The sequence below is a fragment of the Centroberyx affinis genome, unplaced genomic scaffold, assembly GCF_046629955.1.
Source record: "Centroberyx affinis isolate AG114_WGS23_722 - 3 ecotype Tasmania unplaced genomic scaffold, CSIRO-AGI_Caff_v1 ptg000485l_1, whole genome shotgun sequence".
In the NCBI taxonomy this organism is placed as follows: domain Eukaryota; kingdom Metazoa; phylum Chordata; class Actinopteri; order Beryciformes; family Berycidae; genus Centroberyx; species Centroberyx affinis.
Window position 1 is genome coordinate 152,590 of NW_027279141.1, and position 23,840 is coordinate 176,429.

Below are 23,840 nucleotides of genomic sequence, written 5' to 3' on the forward strand. Positions count from 1 at the left end.
AGAGTAATGTGACTAACATGAAGTGGTAGCCTATTCAGTGCATTCAATTCCATACAATTAGACACAAGATGAAATAAGAAAATCATCTTTAATTTCATTTCAATCCAGAATTTATCACTTTGACAGTGTAAACCGGCAAAAAGAAGAGATAAACCAAGGTAGAAGTTTGTTCAAAGCTGTAGTGGTGTGGTAATGCATCATTTGATCGGTCCCAAAGACTTAATGGATAAACAGGCACTCACTCCAAATAACCAACAAGGCACCAGAAAATCCTTTTCTACCAATAAACATCTGTTGTTTGTGCTGGGAAGACATGAGAACGAGGGACACCAATAATCATTGTAATATCTTTGGCTTATGGAAATGATTCAGATAATTCCCTACTATCATTTGGAGAATCCTCCAGGATTACACTGTACTTCAAGCACAATACACCAATTCAATAATCATACATTCCCTTAAACTGTAGAACAGGCTCATAATTAATGTGCTTCCCTTTTCATAGTTTTTTGTCTACAATCCAGGCTCGTACAGTGATAAGCAAATGTGATTAGTAACCATTTCTTGAGTGACAGAAACATACATCATAAAAGATAATGGGGCATAACACGAAGATTGATACAAAAGTGGGGACACAAAAGTATATTTTTCATTGGCCAGGGACATTATCCTTGTACTGAAATGTGAAAATAACAGTGCGAGTGAATTAAACCATTTCCTAACCGACAGCATGTAGAGAAACACAAAAGTAAGGAAGGGGTGCTGTAAGTGCTCAGTAAGACACATAAATTAGCAAAACAATTTGGCAATCCCGACTAATTATCAATTGACCAATCATATAGGAGCTGATGCGTTGATCAGAGAGGAGAAGGAGAAGGGGTTCAGCTTGTAGCCCGTCCCACTGTAGAATTTATTCTGGAACTCCACCCTGAAAGAGAACAACCAGAACGTCAACATACAACAATAGGTGAAAACCGAACAAGATAATCCCTTTTCACATATTCTTCCACCCCTCTCTGTGTCCATCAACTATATTTTTCTATATCCTCCATCTCTAACTATTCCATACAGTTCAGTCCAGAGGCAGCAGACGTAAGTTTAAATCAATACCAGTTTAATTTAAATTTTAAGTTAAAGCTCAATTACTACTGGCTATATCTAGTTTACCCCCTAGTTTGCTTCTTCTGAAGGGAGGAAAACAAGCCCTGATATCTCTAACTACACTGACTGTGTACAGACACTACTGAGAATAATATAAAGGAGAGGGGAAACCTGGACAATTGGCACAAACTAAAAAAAAAAGAAAAAAAAAAGAAGAAAGGTACTATTTAAGCAATCGATCTCTTGGGAACATCTTTCCGCCCTCTTTCCTCCAATCCCTTCCTCTCTCCCTGCCTCCCGTCCTCACCAGTGCAGACGGAGCGCGTGCAGGAAAGCTGACAGGCCCTCCATGACCAGCAGGATGGAGACGGTCAGCACGGCGAAGAAGAAGAAGACCGGGACGAGGACCGCAGCTCCCACGTAGCCCTGCCACCTCAGGGCGAGACGCATCACCATCACCCACAACACCTCCGACAGCTCTGTGGGGAAACAGACAGTCACCGTCAGACAGGAATGCATCGTGTGTATGAATAACTGACTGAAAAAGAATGTATGAGTGTTTTGGCATTATAGAGGAAGTTTGTCTGGGTGTGGGCATCATATGAGGATGTGTGTGTGTGTGTGTGTGTGTGTGTGTGTGTGTGTGTGTGTGTGTGTGTGTAGATATGCATGCCACTAACGTGCGTGTGCCAGACTGAGAGCCCAGAGTCGGAGGTAAGAGGCGGTGTTGGAGATGCAGCCCAGGCAGTACTCTATGGTGTGGATGGCCTGATGCATGAACACATCTGCAGCATCAAACTCCTGCAGACAGGGGAGTTACCGTGGTTACAAAACAATGACAGTATGTACAACGTATGAGAGGTTTAAAATGTTACTCGAGTTTCTCTTTTCACCTCCTCTTCCTCTTCATTAGCTCCTCCCTCGACCTCCCCTTGGCGAGCGTTGATGGAACCGTTGTCGGACACGATGGGACGTCTATCTTCCTCCTTAATGTGGCGGAGAATAAGAAATGTCAGAAAATGCAGCTGTTTGATGATGAAAAGAGGTAAAAAGTACAATCAAGACACAAATGCAGCCTCACCACATGGCGTCTTCTCCTCTTGTGTGTGATGTATTCATAGGTGGGCTTCCCCAGCAGCAGTACTGGGACAGCACACAGAGCCAGAACCACCAGGACCTTCTGCACTATGATCTACACATAAGAGAGTTGGGGAGACCAGCTGTTATCTCACACATACTCACCGTAAGGAGGCTGTCTTAAAGAAATGGACACACAACACACAACACACACACCTGTCCGCTGTAGAGGGGTGGGTTGTCGGGGTTGTCTGTGAAGAGGAACATGTCTATGAAGTGGATAAGTATACTGGGGGCTAATTTGGACTGGGCGGGAGTGTAGGCAATCCACTTGAAGACCACCATGAAGACCAGGTAGCCAAACAGACACACCATGAAGAACAGCTCGGGGATTAGCACAAAGAACACACTGCTTATCTGGCCAAAGTGCCTGGAGAAAACAACAAAAGGACGGTGGGAAAGCAGAGACGGAGAGCGAGTATGATAGGCAAGTCAACAAAATGTGGAAACAAACAAAAGAGAAGTGTAGAAAAAGGAATTATTGAATATAAATTATGGCACACTACTTATATGGTTACTTACTTGTAGTTGAAGAAGGACAAGCAGACCCCAAAAGTCATGTGGATGACACCGATGATGACAGACATCTTCATCTTATAAGAGTTGAGGAAGGTTAGTTTGTTGTTGGACAGGCCCCAAATCTGACAGGGACACAAAAAAGGACAGAATGAGTATGGATGCAGTGATAAAAGAGATGAGAGGATGAAACAAAATGAAGAGACCGGGATCTAGACGGCCGTACCGGGTCGATGCCGAATGGGTAGGGGCTGGTGAACACGCCAGGCACAACAGCATCCATGGACAAGTATTGGGTCTTTGCCAGGACTGATGCACTGAAAGGGGGGAAAACACAAGTATGTAAGATGGGATTGGAGAGATTGGAGAAAAAAAACAAAAAAAAAACACAGATCATTCTAAGTTGTGTGTGAAATGTCCTCACTTCCACTTGTTGGTCTCAAACATGGGGCCAACATGCCACGCTGAGCTGAAGGGACTGAGGCCCCTGCTGAAACACTCGTTGTAGATGGCCCCCGTGTAAACAGAAAAGAGTCCCATCAGCAGAATCAGATACCGACCTCCAAACATCATCTTCCAGATCTGAACCAGAGAGAGAGAGAAAGAGGACAGAGATCGATTCCGTATTCAATGTGCATGGGTAAAGATCCGCATAAAACATCTGTACAATTTAGTTTCAGTCTTTGGTGGAATCGATCGAAACAATACTCCAAATTGATTTATGCAAGACAATGATGGGATACGTGTGAGAATACGTTCGCAACAAAATCAACTTTGTTCTTCTGTGACATGACCCCATAAGTAGACTGCATGGGATGATTACATGCAACATTCCTCAAAATAAAAAGTGATTAAGATAGCAATTGTTCAGCATGAGTCTTATCCTCGTGTGTGTGTGTGTGTGTGTACTTTGCATGTGATCGTCCTCCAAATCAAATTACCTCATTGTTGTTATTCTTCAATTTGGGGTCCTTCTCCTCCAGCACCATCCAGAGGGCAGCCAGGGTCATCAGTAAACCATGACCCACGTCCCCAAACATCACCGCAAACAGGAAGGGGAAGGTAATTATGGTGTACACCGCTGCAGACACAGACATGGAAGAGAGAACAGACTGGTGTTAACCAAAAGACAAACACATAAGGGCCTGAGCATTCCCCCGACGCATTCTTTTGTGCACCGATTAAAACTTTTATCCCAGACATCAATGAGGATAAAAATAATTAGTGTGTTTTGTGATGTACCTGGGTTGACTTCGCGGTAGCTGGCCACCCCGTAGGCGTCCACGATGTTCTGGAAGCCGGCTGTGAAGGAGTTGATGGGGAACAGGGTGGGCGGAGGAGTGGTGGAGGGCAGGCGGTTGTAGAAGGAGTCCACCCCACTACCGCTCTTCCTCTGGGGATGGAGGGAGGAGGGTTGGATAAACATGGAGAGAAACAGAACAGGAGATTAGGCTCACCAACCTTCACAAACCACAGTATTAAAAGATCTAACTTGAGGCGGTATCGATTGTGGCATCTTTGGTGTTCTGAAGACAGGACAAACCAGCTCTAAAAAATTTAATTTAATTTAAATAAAAGACTTCTTAGTAGATGTCAGTCTGCCAAAATGAGAAATGGAACCTTAAGTAAAGTTCTACTGCGTATGGGAGTAAGGAAACTTTGAATTGACAAATATCAGCATCCGGTTTGACGTGATATTCTCTCCACCATAAAGAGAGCAAGACGCAAATTAGTGTCAATATCTGCCTGTCTGTCCTTCTCCAATCACTCCTTCTGTATTTATCATTTTAATAATTTCTCATCCACAACTCCTCCTGTTTTTCATTCCTCTCCCCTCACTCACCCCTCCCTCTCTCAGAGCGCTCTGCAGTTCAGGCAGCTTGGCAACGGGACACCAGGCCTCGGCGATCAGGCATTTGTCGGTGACAGAGGGGCTGCAGAGGTTCAGCACCATCTGGACGGCCTTGCACTTCTGGACGCGCACCTTCCACTGGGGCAGCACAGCCACCGCCCGCATCAGCAGCTGCTGCAGGAAGGCCTCGGTCTGGGACAGCACCTGAAGTGGATGGAGGTGGGGGGGTGCAGTAGTTTAGTTTAGAGTAGTTCTTTGGAGAAACTACAAATCAACTCATCCCTATCTCAACTCATTCTAGTCTCTTCTAGTGTGATGAGGCTGTGAGGCAAATGCTGCATCAAGGCTGTATCAATAAATGCCGTCATTGTGCTTCTATACACAGGTGTTACACTTACCGATTTGATATCCTCAATCCTGCCTTGGAGTCCCTGCAGAATCTCCTCTCTCTCTGCAGTGCTCTCAGGATACGCAAATGTCTGTGTGCGGAAGCTGTGTTTGTGTATGAGAAATCAAAAGTTATTCAACAGGTTCAGCACAGCAGTATGGAAGCCCGCAATGTGAAATATCAAACTGATGGACAGGTTTACCCACCAATCACATATCTTCTTGACTTTCTGTCCAATCTGTTCTCCCCAATAGGAAATAAGGAACACCGTCCATTGCACCATCTCCCCCTGCGAATGAACAGCAAGCAGCCATGAAATGGCCATAAATTGCATTAGATCATGTGACAAATCATCAGACGCTATTGCTTTAACAGAACTGATCTCGATTTCTATCTCTTGATCACAATTCTCTCTGACTGTCACCCACTTCTCACCGTGTCTGGGTGCTCGAGCCGTTCCTCCATTTCTCGGAAATCCACTATGATGTAACCGCGACACGCCCGCCACAGCAACCGTTCAAACGACGGGACCTTCCAAGGATGGACCACTCCTGCTACAAAACTGTACAAGAGCAGATGGGGTGAGACATGCATCAAAAAACATAAGTACACATATAGATTGGATTGTAAAAATAAACAGTTTTAAGAAATAAGCTCTACCTGAGATGGACATCTTGCCGATTATCAAATATGCCTTGGCTCTCCAGTACAGGTGGTGGTGCCTGTGAGAAGAATTCCAAAAAGAAATAAATGGTATAAAATCTTTCTAATCTGTGACCCACTAAATAAGATTAATGAATGAATTAGTCATGACAGGCAGGGGTGTTGGGAAATGTAGTTCTCACCACCTGTGAGGCTGTAAGAGAATGAGTTTGGCTCAGGACTCCTCGGTACTGGCAGAGCTGGGTCAGCTGGGCCCGAAGGCTGTCTCTGTTCCTGGACACCTGGAGGAGGAGACACACACACACACACACACACACACACACACACACACACACACACACACAAAGCTCAACCCCTTGATAGCACACTGATGAGAGAACAGAGGATCTTTGGTTTATCAACACAGCTGTGTTTTGAGAGCCCACCTCTCTGAGCTCTCTGGCCAGCCTCTCGCTCTCTTCTTCTATGGTGATCAGCTCACGGGGCTGAGGGGCCGAAGGTGTTGGGCAAGGAGGAGAGAGGGGGCCATGCAGGGGCGGCGACAGAGAGCGATTGATCTCCTGCTCCAGGAAGGCTGAGGGAGAGATAGAGAAGATCAGAGAGGGCACACAGAGGAGACAGAGAAAACAAGATGGATAAAGATAGATGGGGAACAATGGGTCAAATATCTTGATTTGAGATGCTTACTGAAAGTCTTCTCCAGCTCCTCGCATCGTCTCACCTCCCCCACAAATTTCCTCTGGAAGGCGTTCACATTGGGATTCAACTGAATGGAGGGGAAAGGAGAAGAGGGCAGAAGGGTTACTCATACTCATCTGATCAAAATGTAAGCCTACACAAACATTTGTAAATGTTACAGTGATTAAAAGCAACCATCAGTTCACCATTTCAACAAGGCTCAACAGATTTACAAATACCACAAAGTCCAATGTTAACAACTGGCAAACAAAAAGCCCTCAAATTTCATTAGAAATAATCATCACTCAAATACTTTTCTATTATTCAGGATATTTCAGCATCTCCATTGTGTGACCTGTGTAAGCCGGAGTGGATAGTGCAGTGGACTGTTCTGAATAATGATCAGAGGGCTGCAACATGAGCCACAGTACATGAAAACAGTCGTAGTAGTCCTTTGTTAATCCCACACTGGGAAAGACAGGGTTAAATTCAATTGTGCCTTTTCACCACAAGATTGTGAACCAAGAGATGAACCAAGAGTTTGGCTAAGTAACTGCAGTGACTCACGTCTCTGAACTCCACCAGGCCCAGCTCCCCCAGTTCACTGACACAATTGTAGGCTGAGCCGGACTGAAGGAAGAGCTGCACCAGGCAAACCTCCTCACTGCGGAACATGGAACCCATCGCTGCCGACAAAACAGGAAGGAAACAATCAATCTAGGTTTAATATTTTCCTCTGATAACACATTAGAGGATGACAAGGCAAACCACGGTAGCCTTCAGTGGAATGAGGAAGAGAGAAGATAAGTAAACTGTAAAAATCACAAGTTCATAGACCGTGTTGATTTTCAATGAGGACAGAGGAGGCCCACAAAGCTTAGTGCAGCAGCTGCTCCAGTTAGTGGAAACAGAAGAAAGGGGAAGCATGAAGTTCTTTCTTCGCCTGACTAAGATGATCAGTGGGATTTCCATTCTTGCACGGGCACGTCTCTGCCAATATTAATAGCTCACATTTAGTTCACTAGAGTGTGTTCAGTAAAATATTACTACAATACACTTAAAACCAAAGCTAGGCATGGAAATATAGGCTATATTTTATTTCAGTTATATATATACATACATATATTAAACCTTTTTTGTTAAAGGTTGGGTATTGGACAGAACATTCAAGAAAAAAAGACCTGTACCTACAAACAATTCATCAATACGTAGAGTAAATCAAAAGTTTAAAAAAAAGAAATATAAGATGAAGAATATAAGAAGTATAAACAAAGCCCATGCTGTGAAGCATCATCTGAGAACAAACTAAACTTCAATGAAACGCACATTGCAACAATTGCGAATCATTAAACTGCTCTTTTTCTAACCATACCTCTACAGCTCCTAACATTAGGCTCTACAATCTTTATGGAGCAAAAAAAAAGGAAAGGAACCAACTGTAATTTAATAAGAGAGTTTACCAGTTTTCTCCTCAAATGACCCAAACTGTTTCACAGCTATGAGTATTATACATAGATATATGACTGGCCATGCCATATGCTCGACCCTACGAATTTGTTTAAGCACATCAGTCAACAGCACTGGGGCAGTTTCATTTCCTAGCACATGCCCAGTTAGACTGTCAGTCAGCCCAGACGGTATTGTTGGATATGGGCTGAAAACAGGCAATTCCACTTGGTTTACAAAATGTAGCTAAATACTGGATCAATTCACCTGACTGCCTTCATTCCAGAAAACACTTACCTGTTTTCTTTCAGCCTGTCCAGTCCCACACCGATGGACAGACCGGTAACCGTTGGAGAAGCAGTTTAACAGCGTCAAACTTCTGCTGTTTATGAGAAGTTATCGGTGTGACTGTGACTCGCACTTCCCGTTTGTTTGCGCAGGTCACGTTACTTCACTCTCACGTGACAGTTGAACGTTGTTTCTCTTTTGGCCACGAGAGGCCGTGCTTTACATGAACGGCGGTAACAATACTTTCATGGCGGTAACGCGGAATTGTATTATTAGAAAAAGAACGAAAATGTTCATTAACCTTCATTTTTACCGGGTAATACTTAAATTATAATTGTTTCGTGTTATTCTTCTGCCAAGCAATATAGTTCCTCAACGGCAGCGGAACAACATGGTTGCTAAGCGACACACAAGTAATGGAATGAACAGCATGATTTTCGGTTAGCTCATTAACAATGGATTTTAGAAAGAGGACATCTCGGGAACCAAACCGTGCCCTTGGTTTTGATGCCCAACATTGTATTGTAGATTAAAATGTACACAAACCAGTGTTAAGAGTAGTTATGTTAAATTATTAAGTGCAAAAGCATTTTCCAGTAATTGGGAGTGCAGCCCAACTATAACAACTTTTCAATAGTTTACTACTTTTGGCCATGTACTTGAAATAGAGAATTAAAATTTCTTTAAGATGTTTCCATCTTTGCTGCCTTAATCTCCCCGTTCCCCTAGTAAAATAACCCCAGGCATGCCTAAGGATTTGCATGCCTGAGCCACTAAATCACCCATGTTTTACTTTGTTAGTATAGTTGTTGCTCCATGTACTATATGCCAATCCGGACACAGATTTGATGACTTCCAGAAATGTAATTTCAATGTAGTTGAACTTTTTCAAAACGGTATTAGTTTGAAAAAAAAATAAAAATAAATTGAGAGTAGCTGACATGTAGTATTACTTACTTACACCATTAACAAGTGTTTGGTAGTTTGGTAAAGTAGTTTTAATCAATTCTCCCTAACACTGCTTTTGACATGGTCCCTTTTGGCAAATCACATTGCTTCGGACAAAGCCTTCCATTACAGACATTAAATGTAGCACAGCACACTCAAGTGTTTACTGGGATCAAAGTCTTCAAACTGGCTGCAGACACCTGACCCGCTCTTAAAAATGACAGGAACATACAGTACATTTCATTGAACCGACAAATGGTTGAATGGCATTACAAAAAGATATTTTATTTTGTTGTAAAAGGGCAGAGATGCAACAGGTAAAAGAGGAAGTAATAAGAAATGTACAATTGGAAACAAAAACAAAAAAACAGCAGACAGAAGTTCAAATGGAACAAATGAAAGAGGAAATTGAGGGGGGGTTAAATAAGCCTTCATTATTTACTGAAAATAAATGAAATGAAAGTGGGAAATCTCATACACCTGTTCCTTTGCCTGGCTGCACATCACTACAGATATATTTTTATCTTAGCCTACAGGTATTCATGGTGGCCTATATTAAAAAGCAAAGCAGATTGTTGTAACACACCAATTATAGTTCTCAACAGTATACAACACTTTGGAGCTGTATTACAAGCAACTTGGACCCCCTCCCAACCCCCACAAAAAAAAAAGCAAATTCTACAGTAAAACCGCCACTGCTGGCAAATCTGACAGAAACATTACACTGGCCTCTGCATCTCATTTCAGTACGACAGAAACATCATTTCGATTTCAAACCCACAATCCCAACAAACACCCATCATCATCCGAACCACGCCACATGGGAGGCTATTTGGTCAAACGCTTCACATGATCCCTTTCCTGGACATTAGGACTAAGACACTAAAGAAGCAGACCAACAGGAGATTTTTTTTCTTCTTTTTTTAAAAAAAATTACAGGACTATACTAAATCTGTGTCCAGGATAATGAGTGCTCAGAAGTATTTTACCACCAACCCACCCACCCTCGGCCTGTCAGCTCTCCTCCCATCCGATCCTCCCCTGCGCTCTACAAGCTGTAGAACTTGAGGCTTCTGTCCATTCCTGCAGAGCTCAGGAACTGAGCGTTTTCTCCGAAGGCCACGCCGGTCACCAATCCAGAGTGTTCTACGAATAGAAAGGGAAGAGCAGCGTCAAAACCGGACACCTCTTTACAACAAATACACTATGTGGCATGCATACACTGGGTGAGCAGCTATAAGAGACTGGTGTCTTTCCCCCCTTACCCCCCCTTACCAGAGAAGTTGAGGACCTCGGACCACTGCTTGCAGATGTAGACCCGGATGTCAGATCCTCCCACGGCCAGGTAGGTTCCACTCTGGTCAAACACTAGGGACTTAACCTGAAACAGAGGCACAGAGGCAAGTAGTCCTTACATATTCAGAGGCTTCACACACTCATCTGGACATCAAATTAAAGGATTTTTCAATTACCTTTAAGGTGTTGTTTGGTTCAATTAAATTCATTTTGGGGTAAGACACGGTATTGCTCAAAATTAGACAAAGGCCTCATTTCTTTTAATCATGATGTTGTCAAGTCAAGAAAGCATGGTGAAATGAAAAGGCCCATGGGAACCCTTTTGTTTAGTTTTGCATTTTTAATACACAGACAGGATATATAAATGAATTAACCAAATGCGTTCGTCAAGCACATCTTTCCTGTTTATATTTCAAACCTCTTCTTAATGTGAATAGATTGATGACTCAAATACAATGTGGAGCAAGTGACTATCAAGTGTCTCTCTTGTTGAGAATTTAACTACAACAAAGATTACTTTTCAGACTTTTAGCTTATGTCGTCTAAGCAATGAAGAGATGATGTGAGGTTATAAAAGCTGCAATAGGAGCACTCAAAAATAACTGCTGTTTCTCACCTCATAGTTGTTATCCAGAGCGATGGTCTTGAAGTTCTTCAGTTTCCTCAGATCCCACAGCTTCAGAGAGCTATCCTGAGCACCTGGAGTACAACACCAGACAAGGATGTCAGGCCATTTAAATCAAACTCAATCCAACACAGATACACAATACAGTTCTGGACCATTTTCATTCAAAAACGTGAGTGTGCTGGGGTTAACGACAGATTCTCAATATCTAAGGCTCCTACACATCTTACATTTAAAAATTTGTGCAATTCCCAAATGTTCAAAACCAAGAAACTATCCCCATACATAATTTCCCATACATTTCCAAACGTGTCTATCAAAGATAGAGCAACAAATTTTTGTTTTAAAAAAGCTTTTAATAGTTCTCACCTGTGGCCAGGTAGTATCCGTTCTCAGAGAAAGCGATAGAGGTGACGGGGCCGGAGTGGCCGGGGAAGTTGGCCACGTTGGTGCGCTCCTTCAGATCCCAGATCTTGATTTGGGAGTCAGCCGTCCCAGTGCCAAAAATGAGACCATCGGGGTGGAACTGAGCACAGGTGAGAGCTGCAGGGAGAAGATACAAAGGTTACCACCTGGAACGGGACTCTTATTGCCTCTGATTGCCATACACACAAATTATTACACATATTACACACTTACCACAGCCGGCACTCTCATCAGTGACTTTGGTGAGGACTCTACCAGTCTGGATGTCAGAAAAGGCCCAGTACTGCAGCAGAGAGAGGAGAGAAAAGAGGTGTGTGAGGAAGATGTTCAGACATGAGATGGATTTGTTCATCATCCACCCTCACCATAATTACAGGTCATAGTCGTTATCTTTGATAGGGAATAAGTTCTGCCAGTATTTTGGTTCAGCTACACGCTTGCATACCTGGTCCTCGGAGGAGCTGAGCAGGTAGTCCCCAGTGGCGTGGAGGGAGAGCCCGGTTACGCCCGCCTCGTGGGCACGCACCACCTGGACGCAGTTGCCCCCGGTGACGGACCACACACGGATGGTGCTGTCTGGAGATGCAGAGAAAACCACCGACTGGAGGGGGAAAAGAGAGCGGGGAGCAGGGGGTGGGATAGAAAGCGAACAACAACGGATAAGAATAATGGATCATATCTCTTTCTGAAAAGTACTATTACACATACTATCAGGTTGTTGAAAGTGAATCTGACAGGCTGATGTTTGACGCTGGGGCAGGAGATGTTACCTGGGATGGATGGTAGATGACAGAAGTGACCTTCTTGGTGTGGCCCTTGAGCGTGGCCACAATCTGCTCCTCGTTCTTGTCAAACACCACCACATTCTTATCAGCTCCACCTGGAAGAACAGGAGGATTGATGTCAAATAACAGATACTATCAACTAATTTAAAGTGTCTTAATGAAAATTGAGAGATGAGCATAAGATGGATCAATATACCGGTGAGCACTTTGTTGGTGTCTGAGGGACACAAATCCAGAGCCAGGATGCCAGGGACACTGGCACTATGGAGGCCCTGAGAACAATAAAGAGAAAACATGGTGAATCACTATATGCAAAAAAAAAGCCAAATAGCAGTTGCAGCTGAATTCCTCCTTATTCAAACGAAGAAAGGTAATCCATTCCCAATCAAAATGGACAGAAAGCAGTACTTACAGCATGGGAGGCCACCTGGCGATATTTGCTCAGATCCTCAGCCCTAACCAGCTCTTCTGGAACAGTCTTTCCTCTCTGGGGAAACAAACAGGAAAGGAGATATGAGTATGAAAATATATTACATTGTATCACAATGTACATAGGTTTGTGGGAGAATGAATGAGTCCGTAACCATATAATCGCTAGGGCAGAAGCGTGAATAACAGAGCTATTTAAAGAGCTAAACAATATTACCTTCTTTCTCTCTGTGGTGAGGACAGTGGCTTTGTCTTGGAGCTGCAAACAGGAACATTTTCATTATTTAAATTACACATCTTAGACCCGTTAAGATAAAATGGCCAGCTTAACATCATATAGTGATTAATGTAGCTAGAAGCCAGCCTTACCTTCTGGATGATCTCGGGGGTCATTCCCACCTGTTCGCTGATCTCCATCGGCTCTCCACCAGCGCCCTGAGAGACGGAGGGCAGAAGGGAGAGATTGTGAGGAGGAATGATGGGATGTTGATGTAGATTTACTGATCAGTATTTCATGCACTGGAATAAAAGTCAGATCCCTCACCACTGCAGCTGGCTGAGAGGCGGGGACTGCCTGTGGCGCGACCAATCCAGCTTGGGGTTTGAGCGTGGCGAGGGCTGTGAAGCGGAAATAAACCCCATGAGAAAAACACATTCAACCATCACAAATACAAGGGACAGACGACAGCATGAGCTGGTGTCAACCCACCCTCTCTGGCAGCGGTGACCTCTTTGGTGAGTCGGGCGATGACTCTGCAAGCGGCATCATGTTGGTAGAGAGCGTGAGAAAGCTCCTGGCGGGTGGTCTGCAGCTGCTGCCTCAGAGTGAAACTGTGAAGCATCACCGCATCCTGGGAGAGAAAAAGAGGCAACAGGATGAGGGAAACTCATTTACCAATCCGACAGGAAAATAATAAAGTACAAAGGAAAAAAATCCAGCCTCGGATACTCATCAATCTGTGATGTCCAATGCATTCTTTTATGGTGAAGTGTTAAATTTACTTTTTTGGTGTACCCACTTTCCCTCAACCTGCCTCATCTAATTCAGTTATTGATTTCCTACATTTCCCAGAATGACTTTCAACTACCTCCACCAAAACTTATACATGCAGTTGGAGAGAGAAATTGCATAGTAAGAGCAAGAGAGTGAGTGTTTTTTCAGTTGAGAAACAGGAGTTGTGCCCCTTAGGCAAAACAGTACCCATCTTGAGGCTGCATTCTTTATGGTCTACTGAGGCTACCCTCAGCAGAGAAATTGGTGTCTGTTGGTTCTGCAATGGATTTATCTGTCTGATTGTTGAACATTGGTGCAAAATGGTGAGTCCAGACAGAAGCCTTCACTCTTTAATCCTCACCCCATTTTTACTGTTGATGTTTCAGATATTTTTTTCTGCTATTCAACCCATTGCAGTTATGTCATCTACATTTGGCCACTTGTCCATGGGATTAAGAAAAATACAAAATCAAAATGGGCCCAGATCAGGTTCATGCAGGGTAACATGAGCAGTTAGTGTTTCAGGGTTGATCAGGTTACTCACCCATTCATCTTGAAGGGACTTGAGTATGGCAGGGATGCTTGTTGCTGAGGGTGCCTTTGGTCGGATAGGATGAGACACTAGGGTGGAGAAAAGTAATGTTCAGAGGTAATACAGTGTCATAAGGTGTTAAAGTTAAGCCACATATTAAGACCTTATTAATGCTACCTGGAACTGAGCATTGTAAAAACCAAAATAAAGGCACAAATTTCTGATTGAACATAGCTAATGAAAGTTCTGAAACTATGAATGGGCAGCATAAGAAAAAGGAAATTACTTGGCAAAGGACATAAAGTCCAATTGTTTAGTGAAGTAGATACTATGCCCATTGTATCATTGTATATTGACCATGCAGCACAGAGAAACGTGCTATTGCATGGTGAAAAATTAAGACATCCACTAACAGTATTTAAGACACCTTAATACTTTCAGACCTTATATAGATTTTAAGACTTTTTCAGACTTTAAGAACCCGCGGACACACTGCTCGATGCAAAATAGTAGTGCAAGTCCTACATTACTCTGCTGCCACTGGTTTACCTTTGATGTCTATGAGCTGCTCCTCAGACAGAGGCTGACCGTTCATCGGGTCCGTCCCATTCTCTGCGATGTATTTCTCGATCAGCCTGCGCTCGAACACCTGGTTGGACACCGGGGAGACGCACGGATGCTCGGGGACCTCGTTGGAAACTGGAAAACCGCAGTTAAAACTTAATCACATGATCCCGACAGTCATACAACCTTCAACTAGCTGGATATGCCGTTATTGCATCAAGGCGGCACTGCATGGCCGCTAACGTTAGCCGACTTAGCTAGGCAGCTAGCGTTAGCGCGGTGCCTAGCTTACTTTGCCTCCTCATATCGATGCTTTCAACTTACTTGCACAAACCAAAGACATCTTCCACGCGCACTTCTACACGTCGCTTCTGAAGATTTTAATTATGTGCGCCTTTTACGATGATGGATATTATAGCTTATCAGTACTTTATTTATGTTTTGCTCAAGTTGGAAGTGGCACGCTGTCCTTTCATTGCCGCTACAAATCCCAGTGCATGCTGGGACAGTTATGGTCAGCCAGTGAGGTCTTCTTCTACGCTTTATTTCCCTTTGTGTTCAGGCCTCAAAGGCACTTGACTGCCCTCTCCCGCTCAGGCACGATACATTTACACTGGAGACAATCAAGTACAAAGTTTTATGTTTTTGTTCTTGTTAAATTTTATTTATTGAGAAGTGAGAAGTGCTTGAACATTATGCTATTGCAAAAATATTACAGAAGGCCAACCTCCTAAGCCACTAGAAAGATTCAGTGATAAAATTTCATCCTGTACACAAAGTTCATAACCACACATGAATAGGCTATTGCAATATTTGGTGGAACGTATAACAGTTAACATTATAACTATAACTACAATGACTCTGAGGGTAAATCATTGATTAATACTATATAATATCACTGCAATTAGACTAAAGGTCATAGAGCAGACATTAAAAAAGATAAATATTATTTTGTGGTAAATTATTTAAGTGGTTAACATGTATATGGTGGATTGGGAAAAATACTTCAAATAACTGCATCTATTAATGTACTTTTACTTAAGAATTCCCTTTTGCAGCCTTATCTATCCCAACTCCAATTTCTATATACCTTTCTGTATACCTTCATCCTCACATAACATTAATAAAAATCTTATTATAAACATACACACACAGCAAATATACAGTGCAGATCATATTGGTCCTGAGGGTCCAGAGGTAGGTAACAGCAGATTTTAGAAACACCATCAACCAGTGTCAATAAACGGGTAATATGGAACAGGAAGGCTATTGCTCGACTCATGCTGAAGAAAGATTATCATTTACATGAAAAAATAACATGCAATACCGACATCAGACAGTTTGAATCTAGGTTCAGATGTCAAAGGCACGGGTGAGGTTTTGTTTTTTCCCATAACAGTTTCACTACATCTGAGAAGTCTACAGTTTTATCCGTGCCTGACACTTCTACTTCCCTCATGTTAGCTCCGCTCCTCTGCCTCCTATAAGAAGCTGAGTTTGTCCGAAGTGTAAACGCTGCAGGATTCGGACGTATCCATGTCTAGCGGCAGGGTGGAGAAGTAGTCTTTCGCTTTGCTCCACCTCTCTTTATCCCCCTCTTTCTCGATCTGGAACTGAACGCAGTCCTCGGACGAGTGGAGGCAGTCGGAGGCGCCGGGCATCGAGAAGGAAATCTTCCTCGCCGGCTCATTGGACGGGTCCTGATAGTGAGGAAGAAGGACATACGATACGTTTTTTAGTCAGTGTGCAGGATCCTGTGTTTCTCCGGATGACTGCGCACACACACACACACACACACACACACACACACAGCTGAAGTGTAGTAATATTACCTCAGCAGTGGAGTCGTGAGCAGTGGAGCTCCCAGCTGCCAGTCTGTCTGCTTCCTGGTTCTCAGCTCTCACACCAACTGGGGATAACTGAGCTCCCGTTTCTACCATGACAGGAGTGTAACCCTGCACACACACACACAAACACACACATGCTCACTTTGCAGCAACGAAAAAAAGAAAAACAATGGGACTCGTTTCAAAGTGGATCAGCCCTACCATGTGAGTGGGACTGGCTCTTGGGCTCCACTTGCTTGGCGTTCCAGGCTGAGCAGAGTGACTGTAGAAGGCGGAGGGCTGCGGACTCGGCTGGCTGTAGTCCTGCAACACAAGACACAAGACACAAGACATGGCAGCACAAGAGGATGAAAGGGAGATAAAAGGGAGAAACGGAAGACAAAACACAATCAGCCTCATTCATGAATCTTGCATACTAAGAGATTTCTTCAGTTGTGCTTCCGAACAATTTCACGAAGAAAAAAAAATTAGCATGCATCATTTTTTCCTTACTTGACCTTTTTCTTCGGTATGAACAAAACTCACGAGTCATTTGAAACATTCTTACGGTGAATCTCACTCAAGAAATGTATTCTTCGCAGGCTTTATGCTGGATGTATAACAATTTTGTATGGTTAAAGGCCTAAAATTAACAATCACAACTGATTTACATCAATATATACAATCCATATATGAATCATATGATGAATCAATGTCGCTCTTTGAATTAACCTCAGTTAATTAATGGTGGCACTTTGGCATCTTTGGCAACTTTGTTAGTTATCAGCATATCCCTGCATGTACTATAAAAGCCAATCACTGTGTTTTATTTTGCTCTTTAAGCATCTTATTGTTTTGCGCCTTCAAAGCAATCAATAAACTTTCACCCTCTGCATTGAGGAAGCTTCCAACCTTTTCTTTTTGTTTGCAGCAGGCCTGTTGGAAGCCCATATTTTCCCCCACTGTTCTCTTGTGGATATTTTGGCATCAGCTGTGTTTTCCGTGTCTGCGGTGGAAGCCTCGGTCAACATGGCTTTCATGGAGTTTCATTCATTATTAGACACGCAAAATCCAGTCCTTGTGCGTGTTTCATGAAATCTACCTTGCTTTTCTCAAGAATAAAAAAAAAAAAAGATACAAATAATTTAAGAAAGGTTTTGTGAATGAGGCCCGATCTCTCTACTGTCTATCACTAATGTCATTCAGCATGTTCCCTCACCTGTATATTGATCCTGGGAGGGTTAGCTGGAGGAGTGTGGTTTGCTCGGAGGCCAGTGATGATCTGCGAGAGGCTGCAGTTTGGGTAGCGCTTCATGAAGAGGATGAAACCGGCCAGCGACACGAACATACCGGACGGGACGGTGATGGACTTGAGGACCGCTCGCCATTTACCCACTTTATCTGGAGAGGTCAGAGGCAGACAGAGAAGGGATGAAGATGGAAAGAAACAAAAAACATCCGGATACAAGCGACACCTAAAACGCGTCCTGTCACTCACCGATCACCTGCAAGGAGGTGGAGGACACCAGGTTGCCGTCCCGATCTCTGATGTCGTACGTCCCGTCGTGCCTCGCGGTCAGCCTGGCGATCACGACCTCGTTGACGGAGCCGTTCCTGCCCAGAGAGACGAGGCCGCGGTACCGCATGTCGTGGTCCATGATCTGGCCCTCCCGGATCAGCTGCACGGGGCCGCGGGGGGGCCTGGGGTCAAAAGGGCCCAGCGAGGATTCGTCCGGGTACCGGGTGGGGGTAAAAATGAGGTGGGCATGAGGGACAGGGAGAAAGAGGGGCAGGTTTAGAGACTCCTTGGAGAAGCGGGTGACATTGAAGGTGCGTCCTGCGGGGGCCGAGTGCGGGATTATGAACAGAGAGAAGGATGGAGGATGAAGGAAAAGTAAGGAGAAGGCGTGGGAAGGGGTGAGGGGGTGCCAGGTGGAAAGGGAAAGATAAGATATAAGCATTACCTTTGATAGGAGCCTAAAGTTTAAGATGCCCATAACAAATTTCACCAGCCTCTGTTCTCCCTGCCTCTAAAACCTCCCCTCCCCCTGCGCTCGGCCCCTGCTCACCCTGGACAGTGAGGGTGCTGCGGGACAGGACCTTCCCGCTCTCGTCCCGGACGGTGTAGTTGCCCTGGTCTGCCTGCGTCACCCTCTCGGCCACCCAGGCCTTCCCGTCCCGCTGCAGCCGGCCCCGGCCCGCTTCGCCGGCGTCGGTCCGGTTCCACAGCACCACCGGCTCTGCCTCGGGCGGGGCACCCCGGGGCGAAAACTCCAGCAGGGAGCCGTCCTGTGGGATGCCGTGCTGAAAGGTCTCCCCGTAGTTTCTTCGGTAGGATTTGATACACTCTGAAGCGAGATGAAGGGGCGGAGGGAGGGGCGGGAGGAAATCAAAACATTCAATTTCAAACCAATCAGAGAGGAGGGTCGTAGAGAACACTTGTATATTAGGAAAGCAGAGAGGAGACTGTTCTACCTGAGACGGTGAGGCGAACTGTCTCATAGGTGAACCCAGAGGACAGCTTGATGGCGTAGAGTCCCTGGTCACCGTGGGTCACTTCCTTCAGCACCAGCATCCGATCTCTGGTCCACTCGAACCGCGGGTCCTTCACCTGCATATAAAGGTTTTGCTGAACCTGTTTGAGCTGCACTGTACACAAGCAAATGCACACATGCACACTTTGACTCACCGTGTTCTTATCCAGCAGGACGCGTCGCGGGCCAGGAGGGGCGTTCGGTGTAAAAGTCACAATTCTTGACGCCGAGTACACCGGCAGGCGAAATTCCTTCCCGGCACACACAATCTGGAATTCTTCATTTTCACCTGTCAAAAAGTGTCAAAAGAAATAGCAGTACATGGTCAACAAGCACCTGCTGTCCTGGACACAGAGAATATGATTTGTAGGTGTGGGATGTGATGCAATGTCGCTGCTGACTCACCCAATAGGAAACCTGTTGGAAAAGACAGAATATGTGTTATAAAACTTCTCTACCCCACTGGCAATATAACGGTCCAAACATGCACTGAAATGAATCTGTACAGTGCAAATAATCTTGAAGACTTACCCATAGTGAGAGGAAGGGTGAAAAGGGCAGCCAGTAGCACATGGGAGAGCATCTTGTAAAGTGAAGAGAGACCAAAGCGGGATTGTTTCACCTATAAACAGCCCGCACAGCGGACAGGAGCGCACACGTCATTATCATTCACCCCCATCCTCCTCTAAAGCCAAGCCAGCTAACAAGGATAGGCTGTCATCAATCAACAAGCTACACAAGGGGGTGCTGCAAGACAGCCGTGACGAGGTTTCTGCAGCCTAATGACGAATAAACACTTTCCTCAAGCATCAATAAAGAGCCTGATGCACGCTGCCTGGCTGGTCTTTACAGTCATGTCCAGTCAGGTGTCCAATATGTTACTTATCAGCCACACAACCACGCACTGCTCTATTATCGCGATTAATTGATAATAATTTATTAGAAATGAACAGTCAATCACGCATTTAGTCTGGACTCACCTGGACGACGTGTGGAAAATAAGTCCACCGCTAGATATTTACGACTATTTCTCTGAATGAGGATAGGAGAATAACAACGTCCCTTGCTCAGTGCGCATGAGCATCCGACCTCACTTTTATTTATGGCAACGGGGCTACGCTGTATTGTCGACGGCTCCTGCGCAGTTTACGTCGCGCTTTACTCCTCGGTAAACATACGCTACTGGCGTACAGAAGCGGGGTGTTACGAGGGGTGGGTGGCTCTCTGGTGGGCTCTGCGTCGAGATTAACCTTCAAATGTACCGTGGTCTTTAAAAAGAAAGAAGAAAGATAAAGACGTGGCCGTGGCTGGGCTTGTAGCTCATAAAGATGTTTGCTGTAGTGAAGAGATTGCAGTCTTGGGCATATCTGCTGCTGGTTACATGTTGCGCTGGTGAGTACGAGCTCTACTCACTGTCAGCTACTATACTAACTAACTAACTAACTAAATACTAACGTTATACAGGCAGGATGGACAAGAGCAGGGCGAACCTCATTCTGTCCAGACCATAGACATACGATTTTGTTCCATTTTTCTCGATGGTCAATTATTAGTACTTAAAAATACGCTATTTAGATTTTTTTCAGTATTTCAAAGTGAATGAGCATATATGATCATAAACCCTTGAATATAAAACGACTCATTGAAATCGGTTGAGAAATGTAAACGTTATAATGCTTTCTATCCAGAAAAACCGCAGCTCCACCGTTTACTTGTATTTGTTTACGGGCCGGTCTTTCCCCGGTCCAAATATGGCGGCGACGTTGACGTACGATCCACAGGCCAATGCGGCGTCTACGTATACATGTCTATGGTCCAGACCGGTGTTGGGAAGATGCTGTGAAAGTCTAGTTTGGCAAGCTGCCAGTTATTTCACACTGGAAGAAGTAGATCTGCAGTGTCACTTGTAATACAAAATTAATCACATGACTGCAAAAAAAAAAAAAAAAAAAAAAAAAAGACACTGAATGCATCTTCTGGGCCTTCACAGCGGTCAGTAGAGAGATGGGGAGATAACTTCAATCAACAAGATAATATAAAAACTTTATTTATAGCCAAAATAGTGGGTATCCAATTGAGAAAAAAGTATAAACTATAAACAATACCCACATTTGAATTTAGTGAAGCTCTCCAGTTTTAAGAGCTCCTGTATGATACTGATGACACCTGATGGGACCAGGGGACTTTTTCTGTCACAGTTGAAACTACACATTTAGGTGAGAACATCCAAAGTTGTAAAATCATTTTGATTGGTAAAGATTAAGAATCATTACCCAACACAACGTTTTTTATCAGGTGTAGTTTGCAGTGTTCTTTCTTTATATGCCAATTCAAGAAGGTCTCTCTCTAAATGTTTTCTGTTTTTTTGTGATTCTCAGATTGTTCTGATGAAGTAACCAAGATGTACGGGCAGCCGTACTCCATGAGGCTACCCCAAAACGCCTATTTCTTGGAGTTCTCCTTCATGGGTGAGGTTGGGGAGTCAGTGCTCCTTTGGGATCGCACAGACCCTGGAGTTAGTGAGGGAGGCAGAGGGCGCATGGAGGGAAACTGGTGGATTATCGATAACGTCACCCAGCATGATCAGGGCCGCTACAGCCTCAGGGCCCAGAACAAGAGGTTGATAAAAACACATGAGCTCTCGGTGTCAGGTGAGGCCAGACAGTCCGCCTTCATCTTTTAAGTCTTTTTCATCCTTAACTGACTTTTCATTTCTTTTTGCCATGCCTTTGCTGCATCACATTTTAATACCATGCCGCCTTCCCCTCTCTCTCTTCCTCCTTTAGAATGGGAACAGTATCACAGCAAAATGGAGGGTGAGGATTTTGTCCTCCAATTTCAGTTGGACTTAGTTTCTTCCTCCCTGTGGTTTACTTATGATGAATCCGGAGATGAGTTGGAGTTGACAAGGAACGGTATGCTGCTGACCGATAATGATGATTTTTCAATTGATTATTATGATTCGACGCCGCGTGACCACAGGTTTGGAGGGAGGCTTCAGCAGCTGAATGACCCCGGTGACCCCGGTGTCCGTGTCCTCATCCGAGACCTTCAAGCACATGAATCTGGCATCTTCAGGCTGTATGACAACAACGGCAGCGTGGCGTTGGCAGTGTACCTAACAGTGTTATGTGAGTGACACAGCCTTCTTCTGTAGAAACCAAATGTTAATATCACGTAAAGCATCATCAAACCAAAAAGCCTCTAAGGATTTCCACAATCGTACTAAATATAGTTTAGAATAGTGTGGGCCTATCACAGTAACTCTTGTCTTATAAATTGAGCCTACATAAAAAAAACAACAATTATGAGCTGTCAGCGATGACTTAATCTTTTGCCTCCCCTCTCTTTATAGCTGATTATCCTCTGTACTTTTACATCGGTGTTGGAGTCGGCATTCTCCTCATGGTGCTTCTCTGCTGCTGCTGTGTGAGGAGGTGCTGCTGTAAGAAGAGCTCCTCTAAAAGGGACGACTCTGCTCCAGAGTCTGCAGCAGCACCCGCTGTGTATTACCATGATGTAAGTACCATCGCAAACACAAATACTACCATCTGCTACCAGCTATTCATACCAATCTGCTGCATCACAGTTAGAAGGGAAGGGACACTCTTCTCTGTTGCAGCCCTACATCATGATTTAGGCTAAGATGGGTGTATCTTTACATAAAAATCTTGCCTAGTGTAGATTTAATACTCTTTAATCTGATGAATGTCTCTGATACAATTGCAGAATACCAGCCCCCCCTCAGGCCCAAGTACCTGTCCACCAGCTTACCTCCAGCAACCTTCAGGCCCAACAAATCCCACTTATTCCTCTGGCATTGCTTGCCCCAGCCAGTCTCCAGGTCTAACTCGTCCCAGTCAGCTGTCGGGTCCGGTGTACCCCAGCCAACCTGCTGCTACTGTTCATGATCCACTGGTAGGTGTAGTGACTCTGCATCCATTTTTTTTTGTTTCCGTTCTCCGCAACCTGAGGCATGAACTCGTATCCCTTCCCCTTACATACACATACAGACACACACGCAAAAAAAACACTCCACACACACACTAACATTTTCATTCCTGTTCTCTGCGTTCTCCAGGTTCCAGCTTCAACTTACACTTATGAGCCCACTCGTCCCCTCACTGCTTGGGAACCTGAATCCAGGTCCCTGGAGCCACCGGTATGTGTTGTATTTTTATCCTTGTGAACTCACCTAAACCTGAGGGATGCAAATACTCTTAAATGCATGAAATGTAAAGGCACCAATGCCTCCTGGCATAAACCCAAACATTTAACAAAGTTATAAGAAATTGCTAATTTCTGAAGTGTTTTTTGGTCCTGCAAAATCCCAAGCAGACCCGTTTCATCTTTCCCGTTCTCTGCATCCTCCAGGTTCCAGCTTCAGGAGGCCCGGCAGCCGCTCCATCCATCTCTCTCGGCTCTGACTGTCCCTCCTCGGACCCCGGGCCGCGGTTTGAGCTGAAGGGACTGACCTTTCCCTCTGCTCCCCCCCTCAGTTCAGACTCCACTCACTGTGACGTCTACACCTCAGACAAACTCAACTTCCTCTAAACAGCCTTGACATGCCTATGATGAGTAGATGTTAGAAATTACGATATTAGTAATAATTTAATTTCATTCTATTACTAATCAAAATATGAGAAAATTAAGCACAGTGGGAGATGATTACCATAACTATGTTTGGAAAAAAGTTAGTTTTTTTTAAGAGAAAATTAGAAAGAACGTAGTTTCTATCGTCCAATCACAGACATGCATTTATCGTAGAAGAGTGCATGCTTATCATTGGAGAAATAGTTTATCATAATCTTA

At 44.3% G+C, this 23,840-nt stretch overlaps 3 protein-coding genes across 4 annotated transcripts; all 3 read right to left on the reverse strand.

Annotated features, from left to right (window-relative positions):
• Positions 1-66: 66 nt before the first annotated feature.
• On the reverse strand, positions 67-8,205 carry LOC139642502 (V-type proton ATPase 116 kDa subunit a 3-like). Of its 2 annotated transcripts, none has more exons than XM_071517368.1 (21): positions 8,079-8,205; positions 6,903-7,021; positions 6,345-6,423; positions 6,083-6,231; positions 5,843-5,938; positions 5,655-5,716; positions 5,430-5,556; positions 5,201-5,283; positions 5,005-5,098; positions 4,598-4,810; positions 3,997-4,147; positions 3,696-3,835; positions 3,179-3,336; positions 2,981-3,071; positions 2,761-2,879; positions 2,395-2,608; positions 2,183-2,293; positions 1,995-2,087; positions 1,782-1,902; positions 1,409-1,580; positions 67-928 (listed from the first exon to the last, which is right to left on the reverse strand). In XM_071517368.1, exons 2-21 carry the CDS (start codon positions 7,017-7,019, stop codon positions 835-837), a joined length of 2,484 nt encoding a protein of 827 aa, XP_071373469.1. In that variant the 5' UTR covers positions 7,020-7,021; positions 8,079-8,205; the 3' UTR covers positions 67-834. The 2 variants fall into 2 exon arrangements, with proteins under 2 accessions (XP_071373469.1, XP_071373468.1); XM_071517367.1 differs by having other exon boundaries at positions 5,840-5,938.
• A 1,071-nt stretch (positions 8,206-9,276) lies between these two features.
• Positions 9,277-15,152, reverse strand: prpf19 (pre-mRNA processing factor 19). The gene is made up of 16 exons (XM_071517327.1): positions 14,993-15,152; positions 14,654-14,803; positions 14,117-14,193; positions 13,288-13,429; positions 13,123-13,196; positions 12,948-13,013; positions 12,796-12,837; positions 12,562-12,636; positions 12,346-12,421; positions 12,135-12,244; positions 11,810-11,965; positions 11,578-11,647; positions 11,308-11,481; positions 10,930-11,012; positions 10,293-10,398; positions 9,277-10,163 (listed from the first exon to the last, which is right to left on the reverse strand). Exons 1-16 carry the CDS (start codon positions 15,009-15,011, stop codon positions 10,066-10,068), a joined length of 1,518 nt encoding a protein of 505 aa, XP_071373428.1. The 5' UTR covers positions 15,012-15,152; the 3' UTR covers positions 9,277-10,065.
• A 206-nt stretch (positions 15,153-15,358) lies between these two features.
• Positions 15,359-19,563, reverse strand: LOC139642461 (uncharacterized). The gene is made up of 10 exons (XM_071517296.1): positions 19,560-19,563; positions 19,434-19,445; positions 19,184-19,317; positions 18,970-19,138; positions 18,564-18,783; positions 17,993-18,195; positions 17,714-17,895; positions 16,717-16,818; positions 16,501-16,623; positions 15,359-16,368 (listed from the first exon to the last, which is right to left on the reverse strand). The coding sequence occupies exons 1-10, from the start codon at positions 19,561-19,563 to the stop codon at positions 16,150-16,152; spliced, it is 1,368 nt and encodes a 455-aa protein (XP_071373397.1). The 3' UTR covers positions 15,359-16,149.
• Between the last annotated feature and the right edge of the window lie 4,277 nt (positions 19,564-23,840).